Below are 19,154 nucleotides of genomic sequence, written 5' to 3'. Positions count from 1 at the left end.
TCACAGTGAAGCCCAGTATGTTTTAATGCATGAGCCAAATCGAATGACTGGATTATTTTGCCACTCTGTGTCTCTCTCTTGTGCTTTCCCCTCTCAGGACCTTCCATACTGTTCCTTCCCCACTCTCTAAAACCTGTGTCACCTTCCTATTAATCTCTCAGTTTTGGCAAGTCCACGGGATTGTGCTAGGTCTCTCCTTCCCTAGCTCCCAAGGCAGATATGAAAAGTGGATGACATAGTGCCTTCTGTTATACTTCATTTAACTTCTACATTATCTCCCCGTCTATAAAGGCATAAAGGCATGCCCTGTGTTCACCTCTGATGTCCCAATGGTAGCAGTGATAGAACTTTACACACAGTAGTAACATCACTTTTACTATCTGTTGATTGGATTCATGAGCGGATATCCTGATTACTATACCAAGTTAGCCTGAAAGGACATCTATACTTGGCTTGAATATTCTTTTGAGTATTGATAATACACACAACTATCAAAACAGAAGAGCTGTAAAAAAAAAAAAAAAAAGGCAAGAATTGGCTAATACCTTTAAAATACATGTGGCTGCACTTTGTCCATATGAATGGTAGGTTCCATGAAAACATTTTAAGCCCATAAAACACTGAAGGGTTGGCAATAACAACCAGACAAATTTCTTTATACTAATTCTTAGCACTAAAAGTCACTTCACAATACTCAAATATATCGTATACATAAAAATTTTTCAACTTGAATTTCTTTCTGGGGAAAAATGTGTTATTAAGGTTTTGGCTAGGTCTAAAGGAAGCAAAGCTTCTTCTCTCACCATAAAAGATATTCTTGATCATTAGCCAATATTCCTCTAAAAGCAAGACTTTTTATCACTAAAAACTCTAATCTATAACAGTTTTAATAAAAGTATACAGGATATTATAGCTAGATCTTATATTAGGCAATGAGCAGGTCCAAAAAGCTATTTTATATAAATGGAATTTCTTTAATCCCACTCAATACTTTGAATGCATTGGCATTGGAATTATTTAACAATTATTTAGGAAATAAACTATTTTTAAATTAAATAATCACTCTAATTTATTTGATTTATAAATTTAGATTTGCATGTAAGAAGTTTGCTTCAAGTGATACCACATGCACTTTGGATCCTTCTTGGTAGATAGAATATTTTATATTATTCATTTTTCCCTATATGCTGAAGCTCCTCCTAAATAATTTTAAGGGTTATTTTTATTCCTAGCTACCTTCAAAAATCACATTATAACTATCAATTTCACATATTTTTTAACCACATCTAAAACTTATCTTCAGCCAAGAATGATACGAAGTACATTCAGTCAAGCAGTCTTAATTTTAACAGGTTCATGGTAGTTAAATGTCAACTTACAAAGAATTATTTTTTTCTCTGTGTATTCTTAGAAGAGAGATTAGTTTTGGTAAAATATTTATATGATGCTCATTAGATAATTTAATGATACTAATAGGTCTCAACAACAGCAGCAAAATCATTAATAGGATAAGCAATTTATGGCTTTAAGCTTCCAAGTTAATAAAATCTACACACTCACATGCATACATATACAACTCCATGCTATTTCAAAAGAAACAGATTAGTAGTAGGCACCCAGATTTAAATATTAAGCAAGTTGCTTCTATACAGTTAAGAAAAATTAAAAGCAAAGCTTTCACTCCAATAACTTCCTCTAAAGGTACCTGAATCACTAAGTGCTTCCCCATCAATAAAGTTGTCACCGAACTGTTTAAAGGCTGTTAAGAAAGATGATCCCACAAAACAAAATATGATGTGCATATATGAATACTAAAATTAGCTGGCAAGTATTAGGATGGAACACAAAATTATTATAATACTTGGAAATGCTAACTTTGGCAATTATTAATTTACTTATAATAACGCACTGACCAAACATTTGCTCGTTCTTGTCATAAGTTCTTACAAAAGCTGAGATAACTCAGTGCCTATTACCAATCGGTGAACGAACTAGTTCCAAATAACGACACCTCAATGTAAAATTTCACCTTCTGATTACATCTTGAAGAACCTAAAAATCTACTTTTACTATTTCTCAATAAAAGCAATTATTATTGAGAATAGTACTATTCTTTTCAACCTGACTAGTTTTTTAGTTCTTTTATCTCTGCAGTGAGGGACTCCCTAGTGTCTTCTATGCTTTTCTCAAGCCCAGCTAGTCTCCTTCTGATTGTTATTTTAAATTCTGGTTCAGGCGTATTACTTATATCTGGTTTAATTAGATCCCTGGCCGTGCCCTCTTCTTGTTCTTTCTTTTGAGATGAGTCCCTCCATCTTGGCATTTTGTCTAGATCTCTGTCTTGTGTGTATTAGGAAAGCCTGTTAGGTTTCCTGCTCCTGAGAGTAATGCTGTATTAAGAAGAGGTCATAGAGGGCGCCTGGGTGGCTCAGTCGTTAAGCGAGTGCCTTCGGCTCAGGTCATGATCCTGGAGTCCCATGATCGAGTCCCGCATCAGGCTCCCTGCGCAGCGGGAAGCCTGCTTCTCCCTCTCCCTCTGTTGCTCCCCCTGCCTGTGCTCTCTTACTCTGTCTCTCTCTGACAAATAAATAAAATTAAGAAAAAAAAATCTTTAAAAAAAAAAAAGAAGAAGAGGTCCTACACTGTCCAGGGCCTGGTGCTTCAGGAAGTGTCTTTGGTGTGTGCTGTGTGCACTCTGCTGTTGGGTTTTGGCTGCTCTTTCCCTCAGATTAGTCTCGGCAGAGTTTCTCTTTGCCTGCAGTGGGGAGTGTTTGGACCTTCTCCAGTGTGTGGCAAGTTTTAACTAGTATTATTCTTTATGGCAATAATTTTTCAAACATATACATTTGACCAAAAGCTGTACTATTGAAATTTGGCTACATACCTCATTTGCTGCATTCATGATTTTTTGGCAGATTTTTTTGTTCAAGAAAAGTCAACTGCTCTAACTGAAGTAGAGGTAAGGAGCCAGAAACCCTGGTGGAGGGACAGACCTGCAGCACAATGCTCCATCCCCACCCCAGGCAGTCCCTTGTACTCCTTTTAGAGCAACAGGCTTCTCAACGTTTGAAATCCACTACCTTAGATAATTTTTATCAACTCTAAAACTATACAGAGCATATTTTATGACTTAAAGAATCAAATTCTTACGTTGAATTAGTATGACTTACATGCTATTTTTAACCTTATCTAAGCCTCCTCTCCTCTGGACTTATGATTTATTCTGATCATTTGAACCAATCAGAAACAGAGATTTCTCAATATACCATTGAGAGAATATACTTCAAAGTCTTTCACTTTAAGGCATTTTAATTTAAAAAAGTATGTTAACATAACTAAAACACGTATTAATAATAATTGTATTATCAGGTAGGTGTTTTTAACAGATGGCCAATTTCCAGTGTCTTTCCCCTTTTTCCAGTTCTGTTATTTAGTAAGACATTAAAGATAATACCCATTGAAAATAGACTAATCACTATCCTCTTTCCCCAAAGGACAAAAGTAGGTGTTTTGAAACAGAGGTGAAAAAGTGACCTTAAATGTTAAGAGGCTGTCACCCACACCCACTGTACCAGCTTAGTCCCTGAGGAAGAGGATGGTTTGTCTTTGTGTAAGACAATGAAGACCAAACAAAAATCTTACCTTCTTCATCAGAAACATCAAGAACCTCAGTCATCGTCTCAGGAACATTTAGCTTGTGTTTTTCAGTGATAGTCTGGAAAGAAAAAAAAATCATTAATACGCAAGTTAAAATCAAACAAAAGAGAAAAGAATCACAGACGAGGTCACGTGGATAGCATCAGCAAGCCATCAGTCCCTGATCATTTCATCTTCCTACATGTATGTTCTGGAAGCTTATTCTGTTCCATGAAAATTCATTTGTTCTTTCTGAAGATAAATGATGATTGACTCCAGTGAAGTTGTACAAGAAGAAGTTCATTATTTTGAGTTCCTATTTGAAAAATAAATTCTTTAATGATGGCATTAATAATTAGTCATATTAAGAAAGCAGACGAATGTTTTCAGGGCTTCCCTTAAATGAACTAAGTAATGTCTCCAGAAAAGCTTTAAAAAGAAGCAATGAACATACGTAATTTATTAAAAACAAAGCCATTGGAAAAGAAGTTGTAAACAATATGAAAGACAAACTATTTGGGCGGAAAATGTGATGCATCTCTTCTGGGATCAGAGGATCAAGAGTAGAGAGTCAAATTGTAGACCGTTTCATTGGTCTACAATTCTGGTTTGTTGTTTATTCGCCTTCCACAAAGGCACCCCAGAGTTGCCTGTCTTCCATTCCTGATGGGCGATGTAAGGTTAAGAGACCAGATTCTGGAGACTGGCTGCCTGGGTTCGAATTCTAACTTTGTCATTTCTTAACAAGTTCCTTATTTCTCAATTTTCTCATCTATAAAACAGGGATAATACTACTACTTCATAAAATTGTTATGAAGATTAAATGAAATAATATACATAAGAGTTCTAAGAACAGTGCTTGGACTATGTTAGCACTCAATAAATATCAGCTAGTGTAACATCATTATTATAATTGTAATTCAATATTAAATTCATCTTAAAACTGAAGAGCCTCTGAACTTTTTAGTCATTCAGGCACTCAAGAAACATTTTGAGCACCTACCACATGCTGGCACTGTTTTAGACAACCAGGGATACCACAGTGATTTAAAAAAAAAAACAAACAAACACAAAACAAATCACACTACTTTAAATATCACCTACAGACTGTCAAGTCTCAAATCCTATCTCTAGTGTCTGCACTGAAAATGTAGTAAGTGCACTGAGTGGCATCGTTACGGGAACTCTAAAAACCTAATCTCTCAAAATAAGTCAAATCTTCAACTAAAGTCACTAAAATATAGGGGTAAACAGGTTGTCTTAGGTTTTTAAGCTTTGCTACATGGACACTACAGACTTTTTTGAATGGCACCAACTTCTTTTCTTTCCAAAAGCAGTAGAGAACTTCAAATAGATTTACGAGGACTTTCAACTACTTTGAAAATATATTCACATCTACCTGTATAATATCCGTGTGTCAAGAGGGACTGATGAAACCATAATGTGACACTACATGCCCTCTCAGTTATTCCCCATTTCCTCAGAAAACAAGCCAGACAAAGTGGCTCAGAAGAGCCAGGTGATGTAGTAAGGAGAGGCATGGAGGCCTCCTCTCTCTCTCTCCATGCTGCAGCCGTGTCCCCAGGTCACATCCTCTTACACCTCTAAGTTTTTCCATATATTCTTTCCTTTACCAGAAATATTCTTCTACCTCTTTTCTTGGCTCATAGTAGATGTAATTTTCTTGGAGAGACATTCCCCAATCCTCCCTGATGAGTCTGTTTCACTGTGATTATCTGATGACACGGGATACACCACACCATACACAATGGTCTGTGCTTTATCTGCTCCCACATGAGAGAGTGAGTCATTGAAGAGTCAGTTTGTTTCCACAGAACCTGAAACCTAGCAGGTGCTTCTCAAATATATATCAAATACATCAGTGATACAAAATTAGGCAAATATACGTAAAATCCACATAACAACTAAATAGATTTTCTTTGGGGTGATAAAACAATTAAAGAATGGGAAGAAACCAAGAAAGTAAGGAAAGTCTCATGTTATCCCGATGAAGGCACAGTTGGAGATTGAAGTATTGAATTCAGCTTTCCTGCATGTTGCTTATGATGTTTAAATAATTCTGTAATGTCTTATTCACTGAAAACTAAACTTCAGGAAAGACAAAAGCATCCATTAAAAATTCTGCATAATAATAGCTGGTCAATAAGTATTTCTTAAACTTAAGAAGACTATTATATCACTTAATTATTTTATTTTTAAAGATTTATTTATTTATTTGAAAGAGAAAGACAACATGAGCAGGAGGGGGTAGAAGGAGAGAGAATCTGAAGCAGACTCCGCACCGAGCGCAGAGCCGGATGCGGGGCTCAATCTCACAACCCTGAGATCATGGCCTGATGCGAAACCAAGTCCAATGCTTAACCGACTGCACCACCCTCATTTACCTATCTTAATAGTAATTAATTTATAAATTTAACATGGATAAAATAAAACCTGTGTTCTATATCCATGGTTTTCAACTCTAGCTGCATATTAAAATTATTAGAGAAAATTTTAAAATACCATCACTTGGATACCATCACAGAACAATTAAGTCAGAATCCCTGAGGGCTCAGCTATGAAAAAGTTGCTCAGATGGATCTATCATGCAGCTCAAATTGCAACCCATTTGGAAAAGTGTATAAATTGCAGAAAGTGATTTGCATTTAAAATATAGGACAGACAGTGACATCCTATTAAGCTAATGATAACCTATTAAGCTTTTTCTGAAACTTTTTTTTTTTTTTATAAGATTCTCAGTGTAAATAAAATGATTCAAACATGTGAAGGGATATCTACCATATTAGACTACACCAGAAAGTTTATTTTACGGAGATGTTCTAGAGTATTTGCCCTTCTTAGGAAACATTTCACAAGAGGATGCTTCTCTATTTGAAAATAAGTGATGGAAATATTTTTTAAATAAGTTCTATTGCCTGACATACTTAATTTATATTTTCAGACACTGATAACAGGACTATAATTTCCTTGAATTTCTAAGAGTGGACTGGAATTTCTAAGAGTGGAAATACCATTGCTTTAGTTTGGTCACTGAATACTATCAAAGTTATTACCAGCAAATATATGTGGCAACAGAAAAAGTACCACACAGTGATCACACTGGTCACAGATATTTTTCTCTTATAGATCATAAAAATGCCCTCTATATGCAATGTAGTGAGTATGCATTTGTTCATGATGTAGCACTGACCTTTAGAAGACCATCAATAAATATTTGTTGAATGGATGATAAATAAGTCTTCCTACTCATGAGTAATGTTATAAGAGATATATATTTTCCTTTAAAATGGAGTGAACTTTGAAAACTTGATTATCAAAATATAAATATGGTTTTATACAAATGCATCTGAATAGTACATAGAAAACAAAGATATAATTAAATGATCACGGGGCAACTCCGTCTGCTATAGAACCTAAGAGTTTATAGTCAAGATTAGAAACCACTTCAAAGTTAAAATGGGTAGTGTACTATGCACAAACTTAATAGTATGTAATTAAATCAGATGATACGGCAATATAAATAGGATAGGATAGATGGAAGCCTTAATAATGTTTTTAATATTTATTGTGATGTGGAAAAGATGTAAAAAATAAAACATGAGTCCTTAACGTGCTGTTTGTAAATAGATAATATCTGGTTTGTTTTACGCAAAAGAAAGTGTGCGTAGCCGGCCTCCACTTGGCCCGCACCCCTCGCCAACTATTTCCTTTGTATCACATACTCACCAAGTCACCCCAGCGTGATGAGTGATCTTGGCTAATATGCCACCTTCTAATGCCCACACACAATGGCTCCCATCAGTGGGGCAACAGGCTAAATTTGGTTTTGTTCCCAAACGTATTTATACCAATTATACATGTTAATAGAATGTCTATAATAATTTAAACAGTATGTAAATATTTTTCTACAAAAACTAATGTAAATGGTTTGGAAATCTCAACAAAGGTGAGTCACCAAAAATAATTTGTACTCAATTAGGTGTAGTTGAGACAATGAAAGCAGATGAGGGAAAAAAAAGTATGTCAAAAGTTTAAAAAGGTTCTGCACTCGGAATAGTGTCACTTTAAGATAATATACAGGATGAATATGGGGCGCCTGGGTGGCTCAGTCCGTTGTGTCCAACTCTTGATTTCGGCTCAGGTCATGATCTCAGGGTCCCGAGATGCAGCTTTGTGTCAGGATCAATGCTCAGCAGGGAGTCTGCTTGAGATTCTCTCCCTCCCTCTGCCCCTCCCCATCCCCGTGCATGCTCTCTAAAAAATAATAAATAAATCTTTAAAATATATATGTATATACAGGATGAATACTATCAAGATATAGGTTTTATAGGATATAGTATGTAATATCGATGTTCTTTGTGCAAGAATGATCATTTAGCCTCCTTCTAGTCAGTGGACCTATATTCAAAGAAAAGATCTTGACTCCACCTCAAGAGGTGTCCAATGACTTCAGGTGGATTTACTGCATTGCTATTTCTATGATTCCCATTTTAACTGACTTAGAGCCTCAAATAAGATTTAGGACTTTGAATATTTACATTTCTTAACTGTCAAAAATTTCCCCACTCTTTAAATGGTAATATAAATAAAATGTCATTTTATTTTAGTAGTTTATTCAGCAATTTATGATGTCATTTTTATTTTAGTAATTTGGGGTCTACATATCAATGATTATATGCAACTTAAACCATGATCATTTCAAAATTATGCAAATAATACAAATGCTCGATGACAGCTGATTAATAAGTAGAGGGGTGAGTACTATCTCGGTCTTCCAAACTGCCTTAGGCAATTGAGCTTGGTGGCTTCTACTGCCAGAAATGTGTCCCACGCACTCTGATGCCCATTCCAGCAAACACACAATGACTGTAATCCTGGGAGAATGCTAAACTGCCTCATATTCCCTGCTGGGTTCCCAAAAGTAAACTAGAAAAGCAAAGGTTAAGGAAACAAACCACAATTCCAAAATGTCTCAAAAATTTCTGAAGCAGTGGTTTCTCCTTTACAGACTGCTGCCTTCCTCTTCCCCCTACACAATGACTTTATTCATACTTTGGGGTAAAGAACTTCGGAAGGAGGATTAACACAGGAAACTTTCTTTGATGGAAGAGAACTCACACAGCTGCTCAAAGGCACATCGAACAAATCCAATGATGTGAGATTTGTATGTTAGTTGTGTAACTGTAATTACATTTAAATGGTAATAACATCAAACTAAATTTAATTTTATTGATTTTACATAATTATTTGTCTAGTGTGCTATATTGGCCCATCACCAGTGAGCAATTCCAAATTCACTTTAGAAAATAATATTGAATATGATGCCTCCATGGAAATCAACCAAAAGCACTATTTGGGTAGGTTGTTTTTAATAGAAAACTAGGTGAAAACACCTCTTTCACAAAATTCATGTTAAGCTACATTTAGTGGGTGCCTGGGTGGCTCAGTTGTTAAGTGTCTGCCTTTGGCTCAGGTCATGATCCCAGGGTCCTGGGATCCAGCCCCGTGCCGGGCTCCCTGCTCGGGGGGGAGGCCTGCTTCTCCCTCTCCCACTCCCCCTGCTTGTGTTCCTGCCCTCAATATCTCTGTCTCCATCAAATAAAAAAAAATCTTTAAAAAAAAAAAGGCTACATTTAGTAAAGCCAAGATCAGTAATGTCAGAGTGGTTAAGAACATGGACTTTAGAATCTGACAACCTAAATTTGAATCCTAGATCTAGCCTCAATGCCTGCCATATCTGTAATCACTAAATACTCATTTTCAATACCATTAATATCATTATGTGAAAAAAAAGTATGAATGAAAATCTCTTCCCAAAGAGAGGAAGTGCAAAGTAAGAAGGCTCACATAAGAGACAGGAATAAGTTCATATTTTCAATCCTTCACCCCAAACTCAATTTCACAAAACAATAAAACTCAGTTCTAAGAATCAATTCTAAGAGAGTCAGAAAGTAAAAATAGGGTAGCATCAAAACACATTACCAATACAATTACCCATTTAGACAAAGGGGGTACTTGTTTAGTTAATGCGGACAATGACTTCTTACCCCAACTAAAAGCAAACATGCCATTATGTTTTATATTTGTTTGTCAGCTTTTTACCTAGAAACTTGATTTCTAAGTATAGTGGTTTTTATTGGGGAAATGCTCAGCTGGGCAGGGCAGAGAATAATAGTTACCAGAACAGAAGAAAAGCTCACAGGGAGCTCTAAAAGTAGTTCTTGTATTCCACTCAAACTAGATGTGGCAGAGATATGACTCCACGTCTAATTTCTGAAAGGTATCTGAACTTGTTTAGTCATAGTATTTAGCAAGCTACTTGCTTCTCTTTTCAAATATAGATCTATATAGTTAAACTCATTCGCTCTAAGTAATATTTATGGGCCTGGAATCTCTTTGAAACTGAACATGTGAGTTCCATAGTTTTGTTGATGTTAAAGAATTTATTTTCTTACAAAACGCAAGTCTCCTTCTCCACTCCCATTAAACTGTAAGCTGCTGGGGGGCGGGGGGGGTAATGTTTTCATGACTGATGACTGTTCAGCACTCAGCATAGAGCTCAGAGCATATTTTATATACAATAAATATTGAAGGAATGAATTAGTTAATGAGATGAATGGAAGAAAAGCAGTCAAGTAGCAAAAAAAGATGCAAGCTTGCCATCTAGTGGTCACTTGATAAAAATGTATGTACATGATAACCAGTGATCTGAGCTAATAGATTACAGAAAACATGACTCCCAAGAACAGATGTACTTGGCCAATCTTGTCACTACAGTCTTCACTTATCTGTGATTTGCACATTGTTTCAAAGATGCCAAATAAAGACACATATGTATAGGTCCCTAATATGAAGATTTTCCTGGTATAAAAAATGATTATAGTAAGAAAAAGCCATTAAGATTCAGCCATATAGAGCAACTCAGAAGTATAGTGATGGGTAGTGACAAGACTTGTTTTTCTCCTATATAATTTATTGAAGCCATACTTTAAATCTTTTAAAAATATTGTGGTGTATTAGCCAAAGGTTTTAAGACTCTGCTTGAGAAAACAAGCAGTACTATTCTCTCCCATTTAAATTCAGGCTGTGTCTCACAGTTCATTAATAAATCATACTCCACTCTATTAAAAATTTCACATCAAACCAACTGTATTCCATCTGCCTCAATGTCAACAGGGACTTGGTGTCAGTCTGAAGAATAAAATTCCTTTCTTTTTCCACATATCTGTCAAAAGAAACAAGTGTTCTAAAACTCTATACCCATCCTTTCCAACTTAAGGCATTTACTAGAACCCCATTCAGATATTTTATGTAGATTTGTGATCTTACTGTCTCTAAAGAACATCTAATGTTCTACCGTCGCTCTATTTTTCTATTTTGAAAGAGAAATTAAAGAGCTGCTGTTCTTAGAGTCCATGCTTAAGAAAAAAAGTTAATAAATAAGTGCAAAGAGAACAGCACTTCTGCTTTCAGCTGTGAGTCTCCCTATGGGGAGGCCTCCTTTAAGCTTTGCTCCAATTGAATGGGACAAGAGCCTTAGGACTCATTAGTCCCATGTTTTCACTCTCCTGGAGTTTCTCTGGCAAAGGCTGTCAATGATCCCTGCTCCTCCTAAAGAATCAGCAGTCGTATTCAAACCAGCAAAAATAAAAAATTTTAAATATATGCCCTGTCATGATACAGATACAGTTGACCTACTAAGTACAACCAATTTCCTTTTTCAATAAAAAATGATCATCAGAAATAAGAAGAAAGTAAGGAGGAACCGTTCTCACGGGAATGCATTTGACCCAGTCATCAGCACAGTATCAGGAGGATCAGGGTCTTTCCAGAGGCTGACGTGACCTCCTGACTAAGATCAGAAGTTTGCTCTGGAGTGTCCTACCACTTTCGCAGTGGTAGGTGTCACACCCCACTACAGTGAAAGGGCAGAGCAGCCCCCCCCCCAAAAAAAAGCAGTCGGAGAAAAAGGAACTAAATACAATTACGTTTACATTTTATGTGGATTTATGTTAACGAAAGGAAGCTAAAACCCCCATATTAGTTGTGTAAATGCACTTACCTCCACATACTTCCATGGTGTACTGTATATTCACCCAAAGAAGTTCCAAACCAAAAGTTCAACACATTTTATAAGTGCAAAAGTATGTGGCTTGAAAGCCAAGACAATGGAACCAAAGCCCATCAGCTCCTTCTACTCACCGTGGTGGTGGTGGTGACCTCCTCCGTTACAACCTTCAGGGTGTCGACCACGGAGATGTAGCCCAGACGCTTAGCAATCGCCAAGGCGGTGTTGCCATTCTGAAGAGAGTGAAAGAAAGAGTGAGAACTGAGAGGGAGGACTGTGCTGTGAGCCAATGAGCTCACCGGCTGCTCCCCATGAGCCAGCATTTCCTTCCAAAACAAGGCACAGCTTAGGAAAATCACTAGTTTTTACCATTACATCTGAATCTTTGTAACTTCTTTAGACTATAGCCCGGGTCACCATGGTAACACAACAAGCTGCATCTGCCTGCTCTTCTAATAAGAAGCACTTGACGCTTTAACCCTGAGGTTGTCAAACATCTCTACAAATACTCCACTGTGTTTAGGAAAGTACCTCTTGAACTGAGGATGCAGCCTCCAAAAATTATTAGGCCGTACCGAGGACTGCTACTCCTCGTCAGAGGTCAGGCCATCTGCTGCAGGTGAGATGTTACCACAGGGAACTCAGTCACATATTTAGCAACAGCTGTGCAGAAGCTCACAGTGCAGCAAAATAACACAAGCAAGGAACTCCGGCTCCAGCGCCGGCCACTGGGGATCCCGGTTTGTTTAATTGCACCGCTTAGTTTACATTTCAATGGCTCCACGTCCCGAGGAGCTTTGTCTAAGCCAGCAGCCTCGCCAACCGGGCTCCCTTAAGAAGGCCGGGCGGGCGGGGTGGACTCGCGCTCACATCTGAGCACCAGCTGGAAGCAGAGCACGTTCCAGCAGCCTCAGCGCAGGGCCCCGCTCCCCCGAGAGAGACGGCCGAGGCAGGCCGACTGCTCTCCCTTCCCGGGAAGCGCTGCCGGAGAAGTCACGCTGATTTCGGGAAAGGCTTCCCAGAAATCCCGGGCTTTCCGGAGTGCGGGGGGCTTATCGAAGGGGGAATGTGTCTGAACCCGGCTCAGACAAGGGGCCGCCGGGGCGGGCGAGCGGGGGGAAGCGGCGGCGGCCGCGTGGTGCGGGGCAGCCGGCGCCTGGCTTACCGCGGTGGTGGCGTTGGGCTTGGCCCCGTGCTGCAGCAGGACGTTGATGATGTGCGTGTGGCCCTGCTGGGCGGCCTGGTGCAAAGGCGTGTAGCCGTTCTGTAGGTGACGGTGGCCACGGACCCAGCAGGATTTGCAGCAGGAGAAGGAAAACTAGGTCAGCCTTCATGTTGAGTTTCTTAGTATTACTTACAACAAAACCATCAAGGATGTTTATTTGGAGCTCAGTTTCCCCACCAACCCCATTTCTCAGCAACAAACCCTCCCTCTCACCTTATGGTCCGCTAAACAAAGCGAAAAGACTAGTTTATGAAATAGGAAGACTAACAAACTCCAAATTACAGCTATTATTATAGTTTAATTAGCATTAAAAACGGGTATGCTGAGAGATTTATAATGACAAAAGAGCGTTCTCATTTCTTCCCTGGGAAAAAAGAAAGTAACATGTTTTTAACTGAAAGCTGCAGACGGTAATACAAACCACACTGCCCGTCATGACTTCTCTAATAATCTTTGCGCCAGCTTTAGGGATTCTAAATCAATGGAGGTAAATCTGAATCAGCTTTGGTCAAAGAAGGGCACGCTTAGAGAATGGAAGATTTCATTGGATGATGAGTGGGCCACAAAATGAAGTTCTTTTTAACATTCTGGTCTAAACTGGAAGTTTCGATGAAAGCTCTGCAATCCATGATTTGTGAGGAATTGCTACTGAGGTTAGTGCGCAGCCAATCTTGCTCAGAACTCTGGTGGTTGGGGGGTACGCACAGGTTGGCTGCATATTCACGTTAATTAAACACATGGCACTGGAATCCTTGGAGGCAAACAAAACATTAATATCATTGATTGAACATTTATTTTGTGTCAGATGCCAGACCTTGTAGTTGTCTTTTAATCTTTATTGTCATCCTAAAAATGAGGGTGCTTGGTACAAAGGAGGTGTCTCAAAAATCATGAGTGACTGAGTGAATGAATAAATGATTGAATAAATGTTTTCTTCCCATTTCAGAGATGATGAAATGGAAAATAACAGTTAAGTAATTTCTCTGCAATCATTCTAGGTTCAGAACCTGTGTGGATCATGATAGCCAATGGGTATCCGACAACTTTTTTTTTATTATCTACCTGCCTCACCCTGATAAAATTTTATCCGTTGTTTGGGTTCTAAGTTCTGAGTAGCCTATTCACACCATAAACTTGTAGGAGTATGTGTCCCTTTTATCTCGTGTCACTGCTGCCTCATGCCTGACCAACATGCATTTTTGCCACTCCTGTCTACATAAAGTGTCTGTATACACGAGGTGCCACATGGTTCCTTCTATGCTTTTGCTGTGGCCTTTCCATCCACGGGGATGTCCCTGTATTTGTGAGAGTCTATCAGTCTGCATGTCCTTCAGTCTGGAACATCATCAGCTCTGCCATGTCTGTATATATCCCTCCAATGGCATCACCCCAGGACACCTGGAAATAGAAGCCCATGACAGGGACTCTGAGAAACTTATTGCTATTGCAGGGACTCTGCTCTCAAATGAGGTGATCCATGGACATTTGAGAAGCATAAAGTAAGTGGTATTTTTTTCCCTGAAAATTCTTCTTCTTCATCGTGTTTACAAATATTCTACCAACCAAACTTGTTCACCTCTTCAGTATCAACCAACTCAATTCCTTTAGCAAGCATTTACTAACCACACGCTATGTGCTAAATAGGAGACGCCGTGCTTACGTAAACTAATAATGCCAGAGTAGCATTCTTGCCTCCAAGAGCTCACAATTTACTGAGTCCTCAATGCACACAGTGTCCAGGAAGGTGTCTCCCGGGCCTGATTTAATTTAACCTTTACCTGAAGCCTCTGGTGCATGAGCATATTTGCCAGGGAAGTCGGAGCAACTTAAAAACTTTTATGGGAACATTCGGTTGCAGCTTATCCACGGTCTTAGGCCCATTCTCCTAGGAGCTCTAGACCCAGTTCTACCAACTTCTAGCGTATTCCTAAATCCCTCTAACCCTCCATTTCCTCGTTCACAAAATGGGAATAGCCAAGATTTCAAGTCTGGTGAAGGATTATATATGTTGCCCATGAAACTTAAATTTATCTAAAGTTCTATGAAAATGCTGACAAACATTATTTCACTTTTTTTCTTTCTCATTGAAGAGCTCTATGATCTTTGCTGTATATTTTATAAAGAAAATTTTCTTTTACATGCTGACGTTCTAAATGCTTTTTGGAAATTAATCATTTAATTAACCAAATCTAGTTTTCCTCAAGCTGATGTTCATAGGATTTCATTTTAATTTTAAACAACTAATAGTCTCATAAGAAAGTTCACTTTTCCAGATTTTTATACCAGATCATGAATTTTTGAGGACTAAAGGCAATACATATGTTTACATTTTCATAGCAACAAAACAAATTTTTAGTAACCATAGTTACATGAGATGTGAGGCAGAAAACAAATCCTTTTCCAAAATTGCCATTCTGTGTGAAAAAAATTCTGAAGTGTTTATTAAAAGAACATCTTTCGATTTATGTATCTATCCACTCCCCTGAAGACATATTAAAAGGTATATTTACTTCTAAAAGCAAGTAAAATCTACAGAGTTCACTTTAAAAAAAAAAAAAACCCTGAAAAATTAAAATGAGATTTTTCTCTTAACCAAATGTCTATGTGAATGCATACCAAACGCCAGGTAGGTAAATGATGTTATCTAGACAATATGTATGGCTTGTAAATATTATTTCAACAATCACACACTTAACAAAAAAATACAGTAACTGTTTTCAAGTTCCTCCAAAGTCTCATTGCATAGCTGCATTTATTCCTTTCAGGAGAAGACCTAGATTCCAACAGGAATCTTTCCTGTATGATTATGTGTGATCTGACTCAGCAAAAAATGGTGTTGGGTGCTGATGCCTGAGAATTCCTATTAGAGCTTTTAAATAAGCTCAAAGTACAATTTCATGAGAACTCAAGAATTGCTCAGAACCTAGGCAGCAGCTATTCATGCTAGAGTCAGATGAAGTGTGGAATCTTGAATGTCAGTAGTATTGTTTATAATTTTAAACGTAACTATTTTTAATTCATCTGTAAGTATGGTGATGTACAGACACGATTTTGTTTCTGCTTCTAAGAGAATATAAAAAGACTGACTTCCATATCTTCTTATGTTTCTAATTATTAGCATTTTGAATGATGACTTTGAAAACTCACACTAATTTAGTTGAGCCCACTCACACAGTTGCATTAAGAATTTCTGATACATAAACTTAAAAAAATAAACATGTAATTACATATTTCTTTGGACCAAGGAAGTTGGAGCTGCAAGTTATCTGAGTGTACTGAAGTGTGGTGTTATGTTCCAGCCTTGCTTTGCTGAATAGGACCCTTCAGTTACCGCTGGGTAAAAACATTTGGGATCAAGTCAGCTCTGCGTTATCCTTGACAACTTCCAACCCAGACCTTACACATCATTGCCTCACTAAGCATTACCATGTGATATTCCAAATGTAACAGAGGTGGTGGGAATGGTGGGGATGTAAACTGGTGCAGCCACTATGGAAAACAGTATGGAGATTCCTCAAAAAATTAAGAATAAAAATATGGTCCAGCAATCCCACTTCTGGGTATTTATCAAGAAAACAAAAACACTAACTCAAAAAGATATATGCACTCCCATGTTCCTTGCAGCATTATTTATAATAGCTAAGATATGCAGCAACCTAAGTACCCATCAATGGATGAATGAATAAAGAAATAAAATTGCGGACACACACACACACACACACTCTAATATTATTCAGCCATAAAAAGAAATGAAATCTTGCCATTTGGGACAACATGCATGGACCTGGAGGGCATCATGCTAAGTGAGATAAGTTAGAGAAAGACAAATACTGTATGATCTCACTTATGTGTGGAATCTAAACAAAACAAAACAAAATCTGAACTCATAGGTACAGAGAACAGATTGATGGTTGCTAGAGGCAGGGGGTGGGGAGTTGGGAGAAATAAGTGAAAGGTATCACAGGTTAAAAAACATTTTTTAAGTGAAAGAAAATGGATTTAAATGTTATATGATATTGGGTGTCCTATTCTCAGCTATCTCCTCTATATTTAGACGGAGGGATCCTTCCCTCAGGGGGTCAAGAGGAGGTGATTAGAACATACCACATCTTTTATAATGCATCACCAGTAAAAACACAAAGAGATTTAAAACTATGTACTAAGAATAAAAATGTTTTACATGTGCATTTAAAAAGGAAGCACTATTGTTATTCATAGGACCGTAATCAAAATGTTCAAGTAGTGTGAGAAAGCATTATAAAGGTTGTAGTCTAAGGATAGAAGAGATTTAAATAAGTAAAAGAGCATCTTAGGAGGGTAAAATAGGAAAATATTTAGTTGGGAGAAAGTGAAGCACGAATAGGCTAGTTCAGTTGTAGGGAAGTTATGAAGTGGTAATCTGGCAACCTACATTACATCAGGTCACATTATAGAGGCTCAAAATCCTGGAAAAGGATGACTAGATCAGAGAACTCCTCAGGAGAAGGAAGCAACAGGATTTGATAGCAGGTAGGAGAGTGAATGACGACAGATAAGATTTTAGGTATAATGAATTGCCGTTAATGACCTGTAGTGATGTGGAAGTTAGAGCAGTGTACACAGTTAACAGTTAAGACCTTTGGCTCTCTCTGAGCCAGACTGTCTGGGTTGGAATTCCAATTCTTCCAACTAATACTTTGTGACCTTAGATAAGTTATTTAAATTCACTATGTAAAATAGAGATGGTAATAGCACCTGACTATGAGGTTATTTAAGGATTAAATGATTTAATATATATAAAGTCATATATAATGTATATGTGACTCCTACCACGCACTTAATGATTATTAGTTTTAAAATTTAAAAAATGAGAGGTGCCTGGGTGGCTCAGTCAGTTGGGCGCCAGACTCTTGATTTCGGCTCCGGTCATGATCTCAGGGTCCTGGGATTGAGCCCCACATTGGGCTCCACACTCATCAGGGTGTCTGCTTGAGATTCTCTCTCTCCTTTTGCCCCTCCCCACACTCACATGCTCACTCACACATGCTCTCTCTCAAATAAATAAATAAAATCTTAAAAATGAAAGGCACAGAGTCTCAGCTGCCTGTCTATATTTCCTCATGTGGAAGGAGGGGGTTTCAGGAAGGGGGACCAAGGCCTTGAAACAACATAAAGAATTGGCCAGAACATCAAAGTGTTCTATCTAGCAGGCTTCTTTTTTTCTGTAGTAAATTGTTAACTGGATAAGAGCTACTTAAGCTCTATAATAAAAGTAGTTCTGAAGCTAACCTACATGGCTGACAGAGGCTCTGAGAATGAAAAGTCTCAAACACCTGCACAAAACTATACTGCTTATTCAAAGTCACTTTAGAAGAACTAAGAAGGAAAAAAATATATTTGTAGCTATGGTGAGGTAGTGAAGTATTCATATGGCTGAACCTCTTTGCTTATAGAAAATGAAAATGAGTACAAGGATTTTATTTACCTTGGTTTTTGCGTTGACGTTTGCACCCTGCTTCAGAAGAAAGTTGACCATTTTCACATTTCCATAGTGACAGGCCACAATTAAAGGGGTGTAACCAAGCTATGACAAATACATAAATATATAAATAAATAAATGCATACATACTCTAGCAGTTAATACTCAAAGGGACAGGGATTAGGTAGAATCTCAGTAATGGTAGGAAGGGTAAAGATTCTATTCCACTGTATAAATATTACTGAGCAGATTATTTACACTTCCTGTGGATACAAATATGGACAGATCCCTGAGCACAAGGAACTTAACACCAGCAAAGGAAATCAGACATGTGTATGACTTCATCTGACAAAGAGCTAAAAGAGAGACACAAATAACTGGATCTGAAAATAGAGAAGAAAAACTGAGTCTGATGGGAGGATCTGGAGGAGATGCATGAAAATGTAGCTTTGGTGGGCTTGAAAATTTTAATGGCATAGAGAAGGAAAAGCCATTTTCAAGACCAAGGGTTGGAGGCAAGCAAATACAGGAAGAAAAGAGCAAGTCATCGGGACTGGCAGAGCAATATGGGAGAGAGGTTGACTTAGCCAGCAAAATTAGAATCCTTTTATAAAGGGTCCTGATATCATGATCTCCATTTGAACTTGATTCTGGCAAAAATGGAGAACCATTACAGATTTGTGAGTAAAAGAGAATCGTAATTAATTCAGAATGGACTTTTGAGGAAGGGTGCTTGGACTGGGGGT

At 37.8% G+C, this 19,154-nt stretch overlaps 1 protein-coding gene across 39 annotated transcripts in view; it reads right to left on the bottom strand.

Moving 5' to 3' along the window:
- ANK2 (ankyrin 2) overlaps positions 1–19,154 on the bottom strand; it is a 633,020-nt gene that overhangs the window by 70,809 nt on the left and 543,057 nt on the right. For all 39 annotated transcript variants that reach the window (XM_032401030.1, XM_032401034.1, XM_032401024.1 and 36 more), the window contains 4 exons: positions 18,415–18,513; positions 12,891–12,989; positions 11,860–11,958; positions 3,643–3,715 (listed from right to left, as the gene is read on the bottom strand). In XM_032401030.1, the coding sequence (XP_032256921.1) occupies positions 3,643–3,715; positions 11,860–11,958; positions 12,891–12,989; positions 18,415–18,513 (370 nt within the window). The remainder of the gene's footprint in view (positions 1–3,642; positions 3,716–11,859; positions 11,959–12,890; positions 12,990–18,414; positions 18,514–19,154) is intronic.

The sequence above is a fragment of the Phoca vitulina genome, unplaced genomic scaffold, assembly GCF_004348235.1.
Source record: "Phoca vitulina isolate PV1807 unplaced genomic scaffold, GSC_HSeal_1.0 scaffold3, whole genome shotgun sequence".
In the NCBI taxonomy this organism is placed as follows: Eukaryota; Metazoa; Chordata; class Mammalia; order Carnivora; family Phocidae; genus Phoca; species Phoca vitulina.
Note: the sequence above shows the minus strand (reverse complement) of the source record. Positions and strands in the feature narration are given on the sequence as shown.